This window comes from Neoarius graeffei, chromosome 16 (genome assembly GCF_027579695.1).
Source record: "Neoarius graeffei isolate fNeoGra1 chromosome 16, fNeoGra1.pri, whole genome shotgun sequence".
NCBI lineage: Eukaryota > Metazoa > Chordata > Actinopteri > Siluriformes > Ariidae > Neoarius > Neoarius graeffei.
Window position 1 is genome coordinate 6482896 of NC_083584.1, and position 20088 is coordinate 6502983.

Sequence of the window (20088 nt, forward strand, 5' to 3'; positions counted from 1 at the left end):
AGTATATTGATATCAGTATACTTGGTACACAAACGTATACTTAAGGAAATATACTTGAACTTTACTTAAGTATACTTAATAAAATGAACTTGAAGTATACTTCTTTTTGCTAAGGAGAGAGAGAGAGAGAGAGAGAGACTGAATATTTCTTCATGAGTTCATCTTGTGTGTGAATGTTTAATTGAATAAATTCTACAGCAGGCAGCTGTAGGTTAGTCGTCTATGTCTTCATTTCCAAGCTTCATTTCATTCTCCTCTTTTCCTCCTCCACATAAAGACATTACAATGGTCCCAATCACGTTCCCTCACCGTGGCCTAATCACGTCACGAACGGATCCTCTGATGATTACAGGTAAGAGTGCACACAGACTCTACATACTGTACATAACACAGTCTGAGTTCAATCATCAACCTTTTTTTTTTTCTTCTGCTCCTAAACCATCAGTTCTGCCACTTTACAGCAGGGGTGTCAAACTCATTTTAGTTTACGGGCCACGCTAAGTCAGTTTAGTGACCAAGAACGCATCAAATCTCATCAACACACCGCAATTCATTACCAGTTAATACACGGTGGAGACCAAAAGTCTGAGCCCAGGAGTGAAAGTACGTCTGTTGTGCATTCTTTTATAATTTAATCCAAGAAATTTAATTACAGATTATACTACTGACATCAGCTCGGGTGAAAAGTGAATCTTTGAAATATTTACATGAATTTCAGATTTCGTTAGGATTCAGTTCGTCTCCTTTCTGTGTTAATCACAGTGTGAACTCCAGCTGCACCGACTCCAGATGTTTGTACAAAACCTTATGATCCGTTTTAGATCAAATCCATCTTCGTGTCATCTTATCACATGCTTCAATAGGACGGATTAGACATGAGGAAAATCTGAACATTTGTATAAAGCAATTAAATTAAAAAATAAATATTCAACATATTGAATATTTACATTCTTTGTTTGAAATAATCCACAATTCAAACCTTTTCTTTGTAAATGCAGACTTTTGGACCCTACTCTATACTGTAAAATATATCCTTGATTATTCTATCCACATTTACTGGATATGAGCAATCACACACTCTGATTGGCTACTCTAATCAGATACTAGGATATCAGCTTATATACCATGAGTAGAGAAAAACAAAATGGTGTAGTGTGTTACTGAACCAACCAAGGACGAAATAAAAGCTCTACTCAAAACCCCCCAAAATACAAAAAAAGCAACAAAACATTGAATAAAATTATTTGATGGTACCGTAAGAACATATCTTTTTTTTTTTTAAGAATTATTATTGTTATCGCATTTTTCACAAATTGCTCCTGTCATTTTGCCGGTTTGTTTACATTCTAAGCGGAAATGATTTTGTTGGATGTTTTGTATAAAGTTTTTATTTATCGAATTTGCAAAAAATAAAAATGCTCTGTTTCTCAAAATCCAGTGAATGTGGAGAGAATAAAACAGTTATTCCACTCAATCTCGGTGCTATGCGCCTCGTCGGCTCTCCGCTCATGTACGACTCGATTTTGTGGAATAACTGTTAAATATACGTCGTCAGTTTTTTTTTTCCTAGTATTTCTTATTACAGTAAATATAAGATGTGACGATAGATCAAGACTTCAAGAGATTTCAAGCTCCAAATTGGTAAAAATGTTGGGAAATAAAGGACTATTTCCCAACATTTTTTAAAACCAATTTGTAGCTTGAAATCTTTTTATTGTCCAATAAAGATTTTAAATTTTTCTACTTTTAAGCATTTATTTGCAGAAAGTACCAAAATCATCTGTAAAGCCTGAAATGTCTAACAGGCCCCTGTAAAACAGATTGAGTGAGTGATATTGGTTGATTTATAATAATCTCATAATAAGGACATTTAGATAAATTTGCCCAGTTTCACTTGTTAAGGTGGGTGGCACGGTGGTGTAGTGGTTAGCGCTGTCACCTCACAGCAAGAAGGTCCGGGTTTGAGCCCTGTGGCCGGCGAGGGCCTTTCTGTGTGGAGTTTGCATGTTCTCCCCGTGTCCGCGTGGGTTTCCTCCGGGTGCTCCGGTTTCCCCCACAGTCCAAAGACATGCAGGTTAGGTTAACTGGTGACTCTAAATTGAGCGTAGGTGTGAATGTGAGTGTGAATGGTTGTCTGTGTCTATGTGTCAGCCCTGTGATGACCTGGCGACTTGTCCAGGGTGTACCCCGCCTTTCGCCCGTAGTCAGCTGGGATAGGCTCCAGCTTGCCTGCGACCCTGTAGAACAGGATAAAGCGGCTAGAGATGATGAGATGAGATGAGACTTGTTAAGGTCTGAGGTTTGTTCCTCAGTATGACATTAGTTCTGTGGTTACAGCATCAATTGACTACTTTCACATCATCCATAATGCTTTGCGCCTGGGGGGGGCGAAATATAAATAAACTAAAACAACATGGCGGCGGCGCACACTGAACATAATCGTTTGAATTTACATAAATCTCCCTACAACCTTCAAAGAAGTATAAAAACTAATGAAACCAAAGCTTAAAGAAATCCGCAAAGCCTTTTCTGTGGACTTTGAGAAATCAATCAGTAAAAAAGTGTTTGTAAACACTGCATCGAATGCTTTGAGCATCTCTAGTTCGGGTGACAGCGAGTCAGCAGCCTTCTCCGTCTGTCAACATGGGGTTCCGACAATTACAGACCTGGAGAAGAGCTGAGAAAGATCGACACTGATCAGAGAAGAATGTGAAAATGAATGTGAAATGGTGAAATGGTTTTTGTGAAATGGTTTTTGCTGGCTGCTGGTTTATATTTGTATATGTTAATACTTAATTTATCTAGAAGTTTTCTCTATTTTCTATTCTCTGTTTATCCTGTAATGATGCTGCTGGAATTTTAATTTCCCTGAGGGAACCCTCCCAAAGAGATCAATAAAGTTCTCATCTCATCTCATTATCTGTAGCCGCTTTATCCTGTTCTACAGGGTCGCAGGCAAGCTGGAGCCTATCCCAGCTGACTACGGGCGAAAGGCGGGGTACACCCTGGACAAGTCGCCAGGTCATCACAGGGCTGACACATAGACACAGACAACCATTCACACTCACATTCACACCTACGCTCAATTTAGAGTCACCAGTTAACCTAACCTGCATGTCTTTGGACTGTGGGGGAAACCGGAGCACCCGGAGGAAACCCACGCGGACACGGGGAGAACATGCAAACTCCGCACAGAAAGGCCCTCGCTGGCCACGGGGCTCGAACCCAGGACCTTCTTGCTGTGAGGTGACAGCGCTAACCACTACACCACCGTGCCGCCCGGTGGTGATTTCCTTCACTCTGATTTGAGCTCATAAGCTTACGACAATCTTTGGGCTGTTAGAGGAAGCTGTTTGGACTACAGGGTCAAATCCTACATTCGATCTCCATACAGAAACACTAAAAGGCGAAGGACATGTTCGCTTACTGACACTGCATCGTTTGCGCTTTGTTTTGGGATTTGATCCTTCGACAAACTCATCCTTTTCAGTTCTTTGACTCGTCCTTGTTTTTCAGTTTTCGCACTTTTTCTGACTAAACACAAAGACAGGTGGATTCTCGGCTTCGTGACTTGAACCATCAGACTTTACTCCACCACTGAAGTGTGTAGAACCCAGTCACGTGTTGTCTGTCGGTGTAAAATTTTGATGGTGAATTCTGTCTAACCTGCGCTTTTCGACGCTTAGATTCTTTAGGTATTCTATGAAACTTTAAATCAGGAAAAGTCTTTTTTCCCCCCATGTGAATTCGAAGACTGACATTATCTGACTTAGTAAACAAATATAGTGCTTGGTTACCTCCAAGGCACAAAGCATTATGGGTATGTGAAAGTAGAGAATAGCACATTTCTCTCACCCTGTGTCCGAAATCACTCACTCGTTCACTACTCCCTATAGACCCTTTTCAGTCACGTGACCTTCGTAAACGCGACCACCATTTTGGACATGTAGCGGACTTCGGCTCGAATTGGTTTGAATGCGAGGAAGGCGACAAACGGAGAACATACAAGAAAAAGGAGCGAGATGCAGAAAATACCTTCGCTATCCAGCGACGTAGGGCATTTACAGGGCGAGCAGAGGGAGAAATAACAACAGTAACGACACATTAGCAACGCCGTACAGAAATAACGGTTTATGGCACGGACCCTTTCGGTTCTCGCTCATCTAGCTGCTACAATGACTGCTTAGACTGCAACAATAATACCTAACACACATTTAAGTATCCGTCGTAAAGACGTGAAACTCGTCGAGTGACGAGTGTGTTCATTGATAAGCTAACACAATCTAAAAGTAGACATACCATCACACTGCCCTGGCGCTGTGTACAGTTTACCTTCTATGGTTTGTGCACTCACTATTTGCCATCACTTTCTCCAACCCAGTGTTACAGATTACAGGGAACGGCCTGGATTTAAGAGACAAATACATGTTCCTCTTATTTTGAACACTTATTTGTAGGCAGTGCTTAATTTGTAAAGTGGGAGGTCCCGGAGCGCAGAGGATGAGCGGCTCCGGTGCGGGAAAAAAGGGGGCGGGGCGCTGCGCTGCGCTTCTGGGCATGTTTTGTAATAACACTGCAAATTAAGTTCATCTGCAGATATTTTGTGGATGTCGTTTCATGAGAGAAATCACCAACAAGACAGATATCAAAATCAGACATCAACACTAAATAAACTTGCATTTTTTTATTTAATTATTATTATTTTTTTTTTGTTACATAGTCAAAAGAGGTGTCGGATCACCGGATCCAGTGTAAATAGCTGCCGGAGCCGACGCCCGAGGTTCCGGAGCGTGCTCCGGCTTGCTCCCCCTCAAATTAAGCGTTCTTTGTAGGACACTGCCTCTGATCTGTCCTACAGTCTACCAACAGCAAAGGAACACAACGCTAGCTAATGTCGTTAGCTAATAGCTACTACAGAAGAACAAAGAGGTTACAATGGGTTATTTTAGCCTATTTGGTTACACACTCGCCGCCACAGAATGTTAACAGCAATGTAATGCCTTTTCTGGCTAATTTTATTCGTCTTACCTCCAACAAAGTGGTCACTGCACAAGCGCTGGTATGCCGAGGGCTGCTAATCTGTTAATGGCCGCTATCCATCTTCTCCGTCGGGATCCGATAAAATGATAACCCTTGCCTTGTGTGTTGATGGTTACTACATCCAGGTGCACAACAATATAGTGGCATGATGGAAGTCTTGCTGAAAATAAACACTTTTTTTGCTGCCGTTCCTCAATGCTGGCTGTGGTAAACTACTGGTAGTACATGTCCAAAATGGCAGCTGCGTTTGTCGTGACGTCACGTGAAAAGGGTCCATAGGGAATTACTATATAGAGGACTATACAGTGAGCTCGTTGGTAAAATGATAAAACTCTTTTGGACACGTGTCCGTTGCGCTGGTGTTTACGTCATTACAGTCGCACGATTAAAACGTGCCGGATCAGTCGGCTGGTGGGTTTCAAAATAATAAATGCATGCGTGTGTGTTTGTGATAAATCCATATTATACTGAGCGCATTTCCCACATTAATCAATACACAGTACCTGCAGCTTTCAGTTCTTTTAAATCAAGCCTGAATACTTTCTTCTTCACCGCTGCCTTTTATTAAATCACATTTCAGACTTTTAATTTGATTTCTTTCAGCGCGACCGCAATGCATGATGGGATATATTGCTTTGGTTAGTGAACATCGTTGTACACATAGACATATAAACTTAGACGTCGCATTGAGCTGGTGGCCCGTTGCTGGGATACTTCAGAGTGTCCGCCATATTGGATGTGGCAAATCTTCCCCGTAAACCAATGCAAGTTAATGGACTGAACTTCATAAAGCCCCTTTCTACAATAATATTTAACTCGATGCCTTTTATTCACCCATTAACACACACACGTATATATTTGGGAAACAAACAGGCATCAAAACAACATATATAACTTTTAATGTGATGGTTATAAATAGTGTGCGAAATACCCTGTACACTGCAAACTAGCGACAGATCCGCGATAGATAGCTCAGGTAAGCTAATCAGTCAGCATACCGTAGCAAGCTACCAAAACCTGAGGCCACAATAACCAACCTACAAGACTGAATATGATAAATGATGGAAATAGTGGAAAAACTGGAAATAGTGAATGAAAATAAACATTTACTGTTTTATTTATTGAGTCACCACACAGACCTACTCTCGCTGAATAAAGTGAGCTGAATGACCGCCAAACTGAGTTTGGCCAGGTTCTAACGTCATACCAAAACAAAATACATCACTGATTCCTTCACATTCAGAAAGGTTAAAAACATTCATCATACGTTCAAAAACGTTCATCATAGTGTGGCACTGTATTCTCTAATTCTCACTGCTTATAACTCTACACCTCCCCGGTGGAGGTGAGCTGGGAAACTGAAGACTGAAGGAACAGCTCCCTCTCTGATCCTGACCGTCTGACCTGTTCTGTCCAAATCCTCCGTTCTAAAGTGTTCACTGCAGAGCATGGATGACGGAGTAGCAGAAAACCCTCCCGTCGCACAGCTGTCTCCCACTGCTTTTTCATGTCTTTATTTTTGGGAAACCTACATATGAGTATGTGAAAAGTTAGCTAAGGAACTAACAACAATCAGCGTAGTTACGAAGGAAATACTTCGTTGTTTGGAGACAGGTTTCACCGAGCGGCTATTATGCGCGAGACTTCACATTAGCCACAAAGTCAGAAAAATCTGTTCGTAAAATTACGTTATAATGACCAAATACAATGTAAAGTATTTTTCCAGTCTCACCTGTGAAAGGTAATCCCATGTGATCTCGTTTGGACGGTAAACCTGTTGGTACAGTTAAACGCAGCACATGAATGAGGCATCTTTATTCTCGGCTACTGTCTAGACGCTATACCAGAGACGGCTGAAGAATTTCCACTTTGCCACATCCAATATGGCGGCGAGGATGACGTATGATTCTACGCAGAAGGTGGCGTCTATGTTTATATGTCTATGGTTGTGCACTACTTTTTGTGATGCATTGTGGCAAACTTTGAGTGCACTATATAGGGTGTAAATAATCCTCACTAAGGTTTCGGACAGCACTACAAAATGGCGTCCTCACTATACAGCGCCCTATATAGTGAGTAGGGATTGATTTCAGACACAGGGTCAGTATCTGCAGTTATAAGGCTCTATTTCGCCCCCTAGTGGAATAACAGAGCCCTTTTTCCCAGAATACAGGGGTTTATTTATTTATTTATTTATTTAGATATTATTTGAGATGTAAACATCCCAGAAACTCCATAATCTAGGCAAATGAAACTGAACAGGCTTAACGTTGAGCGATATAAGAGATATTCCTCAAAATTTGAATGAGAAATTCAAAGGTATGTGGATTCCATGAACGATTTCACAAAGTTTCGCCTTGTTGGACTGTGTTTGAGTGTACTCTAACACACAACACCTTTTCTTTTCCAGTGAATGGCATTTCTATACCTAAAAAGACACAAACAAAAAGCATTAAACATAACATTTTGACCTGTTTCTGCATGTTGTTAAAATTCGAGGTCAATTGAATGGGAATTGGCAAAGTTATTCGATTGTGAAATGAGATGAAATTTTTTGAAAGACCTTGTATTTAATTTATCTTGAGTCCACATGATGATGATGATGATGATTTAACACATGGATTTTAAATTCATTTTGCATGCAGTATTAGAACCAGATCAGTTTGACACCTCTGCTTTCCATCAGCTCGTCTTTCTGTTACACTCACACACTTTTAATCCATCTTTCCCCCATTTTGTGAGATGTTAACACCAAGCTTGGTCTCTACATTAGGACCTGCCCGAAGATAGAAATCGAACCTTCCACAGATGCAGAAAGGTATCCGCTGACTCCTAGCATTGAGTTACAGTAGTTAGCATTAACGCCTTCGCACTCCTAGAATGCTTTCATGGAGTCAGTAAAGATTAGCAGTGATTTAGGGACTTGAACTGAAGGAGGTTAACAGGAGTGTTTTTTTTTATACATTATTTTGCTCCAGAGAGGATCATATACCAGAGTTTCCAGTTAGCCACGAGCCATTTGAGGAGGATTTGAGGTAATACTGTGGTGAAGTAGGACTAGCGCTGCAGTACAGTAGATCAAAACGTAGCATCAGAAAACGCTTAGTGCTTTCTTTCTACACTCTAAAATGGGTAAAATTACCTTTCATTATTGTCCCCTTCCTGTACAGGTGCTCTGTTTTATTTGCTAACACCTCTTCCTTCATTTTCTTTCTGTATTATTTTCCTGCTTTGCCCGTAATTCTTTTCTCGTCACAGAGAAGCAACGTTGCCGCTTTCGCATGCTACTTCCTTTCAACGTTATTTTCACAGGAATAACGGGTTGGGGAAACGTTCCAGAAGCAGCGATGTTTCATGCCGTAAGCAGCGATGTTTGATTAACCTTTTTGCAGGTACGCTTGTGCCACAGTGGACAGACATTACAGGTCGAGGTCAGCTGACCAGCGCCCGATGATGGAGAGACAGTTCTACACTCGCTCGCGCTCATCCGAGCGTCCCGAACCGTCCTACATGAGGTCCATGCCGTCTTTACCCTCCAGGAGATCTGCCCCTCCCTCTCCTGCCTTAACGAGGTGATCCTGACCAATCATGGCGACTAACTCCAAACCATGCCCCGCCTCCGTTTTTAATTGTTTACAGTGCTGTCTTTTGATTTGATTTGTGTTTATCTGTAGACTAGAAATGTGGTGGTGATTGTTTTCAAACTAACGTCTGTTTTTTGTTCTTTTGGTTTTAAAGACACACTACTTATATTCTTTCGGGATATAATGGTGTGACCTTGGCATCCTGTCTTTTTGCTTTTTGTTCGATGTTAATTTGAATGTACTAACATTATCATTTGTTGTTGAACAGCATCCCGTTTTAGTTTTACGGCCCATCGGCTGCGCTAACGTTGCTAAAGGATGTCTACGGCTTCTTACTTTTCTCCTTGCAGCCATTTCCCAAGCTGTGGTTCTTTTGAATATTGCTCCTGTTTACGACTTCATATCTCCTTCTGAGACGGTTATGAACTCCCACACACGTGATTACAGTCATGTTTTTTTTTTTAAATTTGTGTAGTTTAAAAGTCCTAATGACGATCTTGCGCTAGTCAATAGCTGAAGATGATCAGATGAGACGACGAACTAAGTGTAACCTCATGCTCAGAAGGTGCTATGAAGATCATTTATTGTTTATTTAACGTGCATTTTTTAGCTCGTAACTTAAGTTCGTTAGCTAAAATGCACTCGACTGCAACATATTTACCACTGAACTCGCATGCACTGATCTGGTAAAATATGTGGCATCTCCAGCTGTGGGGTTGACTGTGTTGACTGTGTTACTTAATGTGACTTCAAAATTTTTATTTTAAAGTTTATCAAAAGGTTTTATTTTCCCAAATGACTTTAACGCTCTTCACAATGAACCTGTTGCTTATAAAACTTTATTTGCACTGTAATACATGAGTTCTTAGCAGGTAAAACATCTTAAATAAAAATCGAAACCCAAAAATTTTACTGAAACCTGAGCTTGTGCTCCGTAAACGAACTTTTAGATATTCAGGATCAATACTTTTAATTCACTGCCAGCAAATATTAAATCAACTGCGTCTCGAAATCAATTTCAAAAAGACTCGTGAGGTCATCATTTTCATAGTTTTATTTATATTATATAATTAGGATATTTTTATTAGTTTCATATAAAATGTTGTCTTAACATTTTCATTGTATTTTTTTCCCTCTTAAAACCATACTGGTAGCTGAAATTAAATTTTTAGATTAATCATGTTGATGAGATTTTTAAAGCTTATTGTCACGTAATTTTGAAATTGTAAATCAGTATAGTTTTGCAGGGCTGTGCTGAATGGCCCCCTGCTGAAATAAAGTTTATCTGAAGACAACCTTTCGATTTCATAAAATCGGTGAAATTTAGTTCCGTCTGAAATGTGGTGATTGTGATATCTGTTTATTTCTGTAATATCTCACAAAATATCAGGCCATTCTGTGGCTGGGAAGTTATTTAATTTGAGGGGATTAAAGCAAATAATGTGCATGAAATTGCTCGCTTGGTGCAGTCAAGCAGACAGAGGAAGTCCGTGTGCGCATGCGCAGGTTTACCTTCTTCTTCTTCTTTTGCATCCACAGTGCTGCATTACTGCCATCTACAGGTTTCCCTTTGAGCGTGCACTGACAGTTCCATCATTCTGTCGCTAAACGAACAGCTGATTACACCGAGGTGCTCGCTGAGCGCCCATATTTATTAGTTTGGTCCTGCGTTTCCTTTCCTTCGTATAGAACATAACGTCTTTTCTTCTCGCTTTCTTTCCGTTACTGTAGTTGTTCTTTCACGTTTCATTCGCACACTCATGTCCTCCATTTTTCTCTCCTGTTTCAAATTTGTATCCCACAATGCCTTGTGCGAATGAGGAAAGCCCACCACGTGATGTGATGCATGATCTTGAATTGGGTCATGGTGAAGCAGGAAAAAATAGCGGAGGATTTAAGGCCACATGGCCTGAAATTCATTAATTATTCTATTTTTAAAAAACATGAATAAAATTGGAAGTCTGTGATTCGAATTCAGTAGCTTTCGGTCACTAAAAAAAATAATTGGGTGTCGGGAAAATTCTTTTCATGACCCACACTTGAAAAATCTGAAAGGCGGTCTGCCTTTAATTAAGGTGTGTGTACTTGCTAAGATTGATTTGCATTGTGTTTATTAACCTTCATATTCTCACTAAACCTTCACTAATTGATAAATCTGTGCCAAATTAATTTATTTTGCAACACAGTTGTGCTATGACTTTTTTTTCATAATGAAATATAATAAAGGTTCTGGTACACCCATATTTATTTATATATTTATATTTGTGCTGTAAATAATGTCTTATGTTCTCTGCTTTACCTAAATTTTATTTATTTTTATATATATTTTCTTCTGGGCGTCGTCTCTCTGTCTCAGCTGCTCTGTTCTCGTCACTCAGTTTTGTTTAATAACATTATTAAAACTCTTGTTTGTGCTTCAGGGCGAATCCTCGGGCCGGGTCGGTCCAAACAAGTCCCTCGAACACACCAGCGTCCGCTCGACGAGGCCGGCAGTTACCGCAGGTCCCTCCCAAGGGCTCCATTGACAGAAGTAAGTAACTAATACACGAGCTCCTATTTCTAGAATTAGAATTTCTCTTCATTTTACATTCATGCAAATTTTCTCACAATACCGCGCCGCCGAGTGAATCCGATCATTAGGTTTTGAGCTGATTGATTGGTCACGTGTAAGAAATCCACAAACACAAAACGGACGGTTTGTTTAACGAGAGCTATGAAATTAACGCGATTTACTCAGCTGTTTGTAGACATGGAGCCATGTGTTCCTGTAGTGAGTGTTTTGTTCTTCACCCCGTCTTTTCCCAGATGGTGGAGAGGGCGTGGCAGAGCATTACGAAGGTGTGTAGTGTGTATGTCTGTGTGTCTTTGTCAACTCCTGCTGTAGCTTTTCCAGGCCTCTAGAGCCGCGTCCCAGTCCTGTGTTCACTGTTTTCTGGAAGTCTGCAGATTCTTTCCTTTCTACGTCTTGAAAGTCTGGTTTAAATGATGTCTTTACTTCACTCTGTCATCCTCCCTTCTGTTTTTAACTGGTAGTTTATGTTGAATTTTTTTGTCCTAAAATAAATAAGAAAGAAAGAAGGATGATTGAGAAAGAAAGAGAATGAGATATGAAGGAGAGAGAGAGAATGCAAAAATGCTGAAAAAAATTAAGAAAGAAAGGAATGAGGATGCAGGGCTTTCCCCATAGCACAGACACACGGTGCATACGCAGCATCGCACTGACACTTGCACACAAAAAAAAATCAAAACCAGAAGTTGAACAATGCAGAGTACTTTCCGCACCTAAATCTCTCCTGTTCCCCTTTGAAAATGAGTAATAACTGTAGAAATAGGAAGATATTGTAATATATAGGTCACGGCTGTCCTGGGACTCGACCCAGAAGTGAAAATAAAGGGTTTCACTGCGTGCACTGACTGCCGTTCACAACCAGACATAAACCACATTCTAGGTGCTGGTCACTAGATGGCGCTGTTGCATGATTTGGCCTCGATTCTGTTCCTGGTGCGATACTGCAGGCTTTTGTGTGGGACTTTTGCCTGTTGGGTTGCAGGTTTGTAGTTGACGGCTGTATTGCTAATATATAGATTTAGACACTGCCTAAAAGCGGAGCTCCCATCTGTTTCTAGGTTGTAGAATTTTCTTATATCATAGCCAACCTCTTTTGTTTTATTTCTTTACTGGCTAACACTGGCCACTAGGTGGTGTGTATGACTGTAATTACTAACACTGGCCACTAGGCGGTGTGTCTCATCTCTCATCTCATTATCTCATCTCATTATCTGTAGCTGCTTTATCCTGGTCTACAGGGTCGCAGGCAAGCTGGAGCCTATCCCAGCTGACTATGGGCGAAAGGCGGGGTACACCCTGGACAAGTCGCCAGGTCATCACAGGGCTAACATATTACTAACACTGGCCACTAGGCGGTGTGTATGACTGTAATTACTAACACTGGCCACTCGGCGGTGTGTATGACTGTAATTACTAACACTGGCCACTAGGCGGTGTGTATGACTGTAATTACTAACACTGGCCACTAGGCGGTGTGTATGACTGTAATTACTAACACAGGCCACTAGGCGGTGTGTGTGACTGTAATTACTAACATTGTCCGCTAGGCGGCGTGTATGTCAGTGTTTTCATACACATACTCCCTACTAGTCAGACAGAACTGAAGAAGCCTTTCGGATGAGAGGTGAAACGTCTTCAAGAATCTTCAAGCAAGTCCAGCTGCTCTCTTTTACCACCCACAGTTTCATTTCAAATCTAAATGAAATTTACCTCTTGCATATTTAACTAGACAGGGACACTCTAACGAGTGCAAACCCCGCCTTTTCCCTATTAAAATACATTGGGCGAAAATTTCGAAGTTCTGCCATGACCTTGACCTTTCATTTCCATTCAGACCTCCAAAATTTAATGGTTTCCTTCCTGGGTGATTGGCAACACATGTACAAAATTTGGTCCAAATCGATCCATTGGTTCTTGAGATATCTTGCAGACAGACAGACAGACAGATACACACACACAGACTGACGCAGGTGAAAATAATAACCCCTCCGACTACTGTCGGCGGGGTTAACAAGGTAAAAAACAGCAAATTTAAGAATGTTGCATTGTGCCTAAATCAGCCCAAGATGCCACCAGAATGCACCATTTGAAGTCTCTGATTTTACAAATTTTCCAGAGGAGCATGACCCCAGACCGCAGCAGCTCCGCATCAGTAGCACCGCTCTGATGTTTTTATCCCCCGCTGGCTGAAAGGCCCGAAGAGGGATTATGTTGTGGTGATGTCCGTCCCAGGAAGGGCACACACCTTCTGAAATCAACTCCTCTCACAATTTTTGGAGGAATTTCACGAAACTTGACAGGATTCTTTGTTATATGTCAGTAATATGCATATTGCAATTTCGTTCAATTCAGTCGCATTTTACCAGAGTTATGGCCGAGTTGCTAGCGGGGGATATTGTGCTCTCAGAACGCTCATTTTCTGGGGAAAGCCCTGGGATAAAAATAAAGTGGCAACATCACAACGCTCTGTGTGTGTGTGTGTTTATATATTACTGGGGACCAAATGTTCTCACAAGCGAAGTAAAATCTGACAATTTCGGCCTTGTGGGGACATTTGGATGGTCCCCACAAGGAAATTGCTATAGTTGTGTATTTAAAACAAAAATAAAAAAATAAAATAAAAGAGCCAAAAAGTTTCCTTTTCATTACTGAGGTTAAGGTTCGGAGCAGGTTTAGGGGCAGCATAGCATTAATTAACTGCAATAATAATTATGTCAATGGAAGGTCCTCACAAGGATAGTGAGACGTGTGTGTGTGTGTGTGTGTGTGTGTTCACATTTTATTTTATTTTTTGTCCAGAACATGTTGCTTGTGACTCGATTAAACTGCAGATTTTGACATTCTTTATCATTCTTTTCGAATCTTTCTTTGCTACTGCTGCAAAGCCTCAGTCAATGAAGTAGCAGTATCTGTGACTCCACCCCTTGGGCAGCCCCCTGCCCCGCCCCCAATAACACAACCAATGCCTGGTAAACCTTTATAGATGATATCAGAGTAGACAATTTGTTGAATGTGTTTGTTGTTACGTTTTGAACATTTGAACCACAGCACACTAGTAGAGTTTAGGGTCATAGGTCATGCTAATTGCTAACGCTTAGCATGGGTTAGCGTGTCGAGCTTTTATCTAGGCTAATAGAACACGCCCCCTAGAGCACACATTAGTCCAGTCCATAGTGGCTGACTGTCAGTCTGCTGTATGTTGTTTCAGTTTGTTGTTTGTCTCTCAGTTGTGTCACTTTCATACGTCTAACTGTACGATCTGTTTTCCTTTCTGTTTTTCATCCTTTATCTGCATCCCGTGTTCTCGATAATGTGTGAAGTGCCTTCGCCTTTCGCACACAACGCAGTTGGTAATGATGTTTTGTCTGTAGTCAGGTTCATTTCCATGATTTTTCAAAAGCAAAACAAAAAACAAACCCAGTCCTGTAGCGTTTCCACAATCACCATTTAGTGCGTTGGGAAACACTCCACGTTGGTGTATTTAATGTGATAGACATATTAGAGTTTATAGAATTTTGATGCTGTGTCATAAATTGATATTCCTTATAAACTGGCACATCTGGGGGAAGAAAATAAAGGTTTTTTTAAAAAATATTTTTATGATGTTGAGCAGAAAATGTTGCTGTAATCTTCATTTCATGAATCAGTAAAATATTACAAGTTCATTCCTGTTTATCCATCCATCCATCCATCCATCCATCCATCCATCCATTATCTGTAGCCGCTTTATCCTGTTCTACAGGGTCGCAGGCAAGCTGGATCCTATCCCAGCTGACTACGGGCGAAAGGCGGGGTTCACCCTGGACAAGTCGCCAGGTCATCACAGGGCTGACACATAGACACAGACAACCATTCACACTCACATTCACACCTACGCTCAATTTAGAGTCACCAGTTAACCTAACCTGCATGTCTTTGGACTGTGGGGGAAACCGGAGCACCCGGAGGAAACCCACGCGGACACGGGGAGAACATGCAAACTCCGCACAGAAAGGCCCTCGCCGGCCACGGGGATCGAACCCGGACCTTCTTGCTGTGAGGCGACAGCGCTAGCCACTACACCACCGTGCCGCCCCCTGTTTATCTAGAGACTAATAAATGTGCTGCAACACAGTGTTATGAATATAGTGGTGTATACAGTTCATTATATTACATATATTAATATTTATACGTTGTGTGAGTCTGAGAGAAGGTCAGCATGGTCTGCTTTACCAAGAACTGAAAATGTTAGTTAAGAAAAACAAAAAACATTTTTTAAACATCACTACAAAGTTTCTTGTGGTAAGTAGATTTATCATGTAAATTTTATTTTTTAAAAAATCCAAAAGCTGCCAGAAATGTTTGGTACCATGTAGATCAAGTAAATTTTACAAAACAAAATAGTTACTGTAACAAATCAAACAAATTCACCAAGTAGATTTTACCAAGTAATAAAAAAAAAATCATCTGAAAAGTTTAAGTGTACCAAGTACATTTTTTCATTTATTATTTTTTTACCATGAAATAAAAAGTTACCAGAAAATTACTGTACTTTGTATTTTCACCAAACAAATTTTTACCAGATTTTTTGAAATTTACCATAAATGTGACATTTCATACAGTATATATTTATTCTACCCACATTCACTGGATATGAGCAATCACGTGCTCTGATTGGCTACTCTACTCCTAGGATATCAGCTCATATACCATGAGTAGAGAAAAACAACATGGCGGAGCGTGTTGCTGAACCATCCGAGGACGAAAGAAAAACTCTACTTGAAAACAAAACCCCCCAAAATACAAAAAAGCAACAAAATATGGAATAAAAATATTTGATGGTAAGAACGTATCTTTTTTATTTTTCAAGAATTATTATTATTATTATTATTATTATTATTATTATTATAGCATTTTTCACAAATTGCTCCTGTCATTTCGCAGTTTTGTTTACATTCTAAGCGGAAATGATTTTGTCAGACATTATGTATAAAGTTTTTATTTATCGAATTTGCAAAAAATAAAAATGCTCTATTTCTCAAAATCCAGTGAGTGTGGATAGAATAAAACAGTTATTCCACTCAGTCTCGTCGTACATGGATTATAGACAGCTAACTGTTAAAAATATATGAAAGTAATCAGAAAATCATGATTTTATTAAAAAAAATCAGCTGAAAATATTTCTCTATCAATTAGATTTAACCAAACATTTTACAAAGGTTACCGAAGCAAGTAGATTTTACAAACAAACAAACAAACAAACAAACAAACAAACCAGAAAAGTTCCTCCCAGATTTTCCCAGAAATGTTTCAGTATCAAGTAGATTTTATAAAAAAATATTTTATAAAGAAATATGAAAAAATATTTTATAAAGAAATATCTTCATGTTGATGAATAAATTATTGTAGTTCATCATCATCATCGTCATCCATCTCACTATTTTTTTTTGCCTTATTTTGTTTATTATTGTTTTTTTTTTCAATGTGCCTCCATCATTTTCATTACAAAGCTCCAATGGGGGCGGAGCCTCCAGCCCCAGAGCCGCCCCCCGCACCAGACCCCAGCTCTGAACCAGACCCCGCCCATTCATTGCCTCCTGAACCTGTTTCACCTTCATCTGGATCAGCTCCGCCTCCCCCAGTGCCAGGTGTGTCACGAGTGTGTGATTTCCATCCATTCGTGTCCCCCCCCCCCCCAGTAGTTTTTGAAAGATGTCTGAGAATGGAATCTTTAAACAGGAAATGAGGTAAAGGGTGTAGGAAGTGGATTTTTGGCTACATTTTGTATCTGTATCAATATTTTGGAGATAATGGAATCATACGCTGATGCTTGTGTAAGTGGTACAGTAGAAGCAGTTTGCGGCATAACCCACACAAATGTGTGTATCAGTCCCTCCAGCTGTGTGTGAGGTTGCTCTGGTGTGTCATTGTGATGCCTCATTTCTTCCTGTAACACGTATGTGTGTGTGTGTGTGTGTGTGTGTGTGTGTGTGTGTGTGTGTCTCACATCATGTTAAGAACCTGATGAAAAGCCTGTGGCTCCCCCACCTGTCAACGGGCGGAAAGGCAAGTGTACATTGTGTGTGTGTGTGTGTGTTAGAGACTAGCATGTTGCTCATATCCATATAGAGAACTGTAAACGATCACAGTAAGAATAAAAACTAATAGTTATTGCCTGTGAACCTGATTTCCTCTGAACGGTGCTGTTCACAGGGGCCGTGTTGGTCACTGTGTTCTGTCAAAATGACGTGAATCGCTCCCCGCGTCTCCTCAGTGACGTAGACTTGGCCCTAGTGGAAGTCTCTGGCGAGAAGCGCTGATTGCGAGGTCCCGTAAAATCAAAACTCTCAGGCGAGTGGGGGAGGGGATTCCCCGCTGAGGCTGCGCGCAGTGTGTTAGCATGAGCATGTAGCCTACAGGAATTGAATAATGTGTTGGATTAACACTATAATTTGGAAAATTTAAAATGTTGTCTTGGGCCCCTTTGGGGTGTCACCAGTCCATGTGGAAAGTATGGAGTCTGTGCATCCAGCTGTGTCAGTTTGCGCAGGTGAACAGACAGACAGACAGACAGCCTTCCTTTAGTAGTGTAGACGTAAATAATAACAGCGTCATTAGGAAGCACGCATGCTGAACACATTCCATTTACAGCTTCAGTGCTTTTTTTTAGCTGCACCCTTAATGATGAAATGAAATAAATCAGTGCAATAAATGTGCAAAATAAAACCCCGATTCCAAAAAAGTTGGGACAAAGTACAAATTGTAAATAAAAACGGAATGCAATGATGTGGAAGTTTCAAAATTCCATATTTTATTCAGAATAGAACATAGATGACATATCAAATGTTTAAACTGAGAAAATGTATCATTTAAAGAGAAAAATTAGGTGATTTTAAATTTCATGACAACAACACATCTCAAAAAAGTTGGGACAAGGCCATGTTTCCCACTGTGAGACATCCCCTTTTCTCTTTACAACAGTCTGTAAACGTCTGGGGACTGAGGAGACAAGTTGCTCAAGTTTAGGGATAGGAATGTTAACCCATTCTTGTCTAATGTAGGATTTTAGTTGCTCAACTGTCTTAGGTCTTTTTTGTCGTATCTTCCGTTTTATGATGCGCCAAATGTTTTCTATGGGTGAAAGATCTGGACTGCAGGCTGGCCAGTTCAGTACCCGGACCCTTCTTCTACACAGCCATGATGCTGTAATTGATGCAGTATGTGGTTTGGCATTGTCATGTTGGAAAATGCAAGGTCTTCCCTGAAAGAGATGTCGTCTGGATGGGAGCATATGTTGCTCTAGAACCTGGATATACCTTTCAGCATTGATGGTGTCTTTCCAGATGTGTAAGCTGCCCATGCCACACACACTAATGCAACCCCATACCATCAGAGATGCAGGCTTCTGAACTGAGTGCTGATAACAACTTGGGTCGTCCTTCTCCTCTTTAGTCCGAATGACACGGCGTCCCTGATTTCCATAAAGAACTTCAAATTTTGATTCGTCTGACCACAGAACAGTTTTCCACTTTGCCACAGTCCATTTTAAATGAGCCTTGGCCCAGAGAAGACGTCTGCGCTTCTGGATCGTGTTTAGATACGGCTTCTTCTTTGAACTATAGAGTTTTAGCTGGCAACGGTGGATGGCACGGTGAATTGTGCTCACAGATAATGTTCTCTGGAAATATTCCTGAGCCCATTTTGTGATTTCCAATACAGAAGCATGCCTGTATGTGATGCAGTGCCGTCTAAGGGCCCGAAGATCACGGGCACCCAGTATGGTTTTCCGGCCTTGACCCTTACGCACAGAGATTCTTCCAGATTCTCTGAATCTTTTGATGATATTATGCACTGTAGATGATGATATGTTCAAACTCTTTGCAATTTTACACTGTCGAACTCCTTTCTGATATTGCTCCACTATTTGTCGGCGCAGAATTAGGGGGATTGGTGATCCTCTTCCCATCTTTACTTCTGAGAGCCGCTGCCACTCCAAGATGCTCTTTTTATACCCAGTCATGTTAATGACCTATTGCCAATTGACCTAATGAGTTGCAATTTGGTCCTCCAGCTGTTCCTTTTTTGTACCTTTAACTTTTCCAGCCTCTTATTGCCCCTGTCCCAACTTTTTTGGAATCGGGGTTGTAATAAACCCAAGTATCATCTTACACTATTTAAAGGAGATACACAGAACCTTTATTTTTAAATAAATTTCTGAGTGGATAGTATCTCCATCCTTGACTCTTGTATGCTGCATAAATGGGAATTAAAAAAATATTTTTGAGAGTTAAAATCGACCGCAAAGTTGTGATTGGCGCTGCCCCGCTGAGCCAGCCAGCCCTGAGTGCGTGACGTCACAGCAGGAACCGGTTTTAAGGCCGAGGCCTTTTACAGCTATAGACCAAAGTCATATAAATAAATTTATGGTGAAAGTAAGAAATACCGTTACCCACTTGCTCAACTAAGACTGATTTGACTTCATTGATTGGGGGTTGACTCTCATTAAAACAGGATGGGTGTTATAACTTCTGCAACATACTGTACATGCATGCATTTTCACTGATAAAATGTAAAAGGCTCATTAAATAATCAGATGAACTGAGACAATCACATTCTGAAGCAAATTAAATAATCTTATACCGCTAACTTAAACACGCAATACAAGTTACATGTATTAATCTAAATGCAGGTAAACAACATGTTGTTTTTGTTGTTGTTTTTTTTATCCAAATGAGAGTCGGAGCTTACCCGTCTGTGTTCTCGCTTCTTGAAGGCCGATCTTGTGGCCGATTGTTTTGAAACAATCTGACTTTCAGTTGTTTGTTCAGTTCTCCGTTTATTCGCTTCTTCCACGTAAGGGCGAGATGGCAGCAATATCCAGTTTAGAAATAAGACAGCTGCTCCACTCATTCTCTC

The 20088-nt window shown here is 40.5% G+C and overlaps 2 protein-coding genes across 2 annotated transcripts in view; one reads left to right on the forward strand and one right to left on the reverse strand.

Moving 5' to 3' along the window:
- Nucleotides 1–20088, forward strand: part of rims2b (regulating synaptic membrane exocytosis 2b) — a 242987-nt gene that overhangs the window by 123478 nt on the left and 99421 nt on the right. The window contains exons 22-27 of the mRNA XM_060942429.1: nt 278–352; nt 7814–7858; nt 8019–8075; nt 8433–8612; nt 11045–11154; nt 11430–11462. Coding sequence (XP_060798412.1) covers nt 278–352; nt 7814–7858; nt 8019–8075; nt 8433–8612; nt 11045–11154; nt 11430–11462 — 500 coding nt within the window. The remainder of the gene's footprint in view (nt 1–277; nt 353–7813; nt 7859–8018; nt 8076–8432; nt 8613–11044; nt 11155–11429; nt 11463–20088) is intronic.
- LOC132900376 (NACHT, LRR and PYD domains-containing protein 12-like) overlaps nt 1–20088 on the reverse strand; it is a 296795-nt gene that overhangs the window by 55514 nt on the left and 221193 nt on the right. The gene's annotated exons all lie outside the window — the stretch shown is intronic.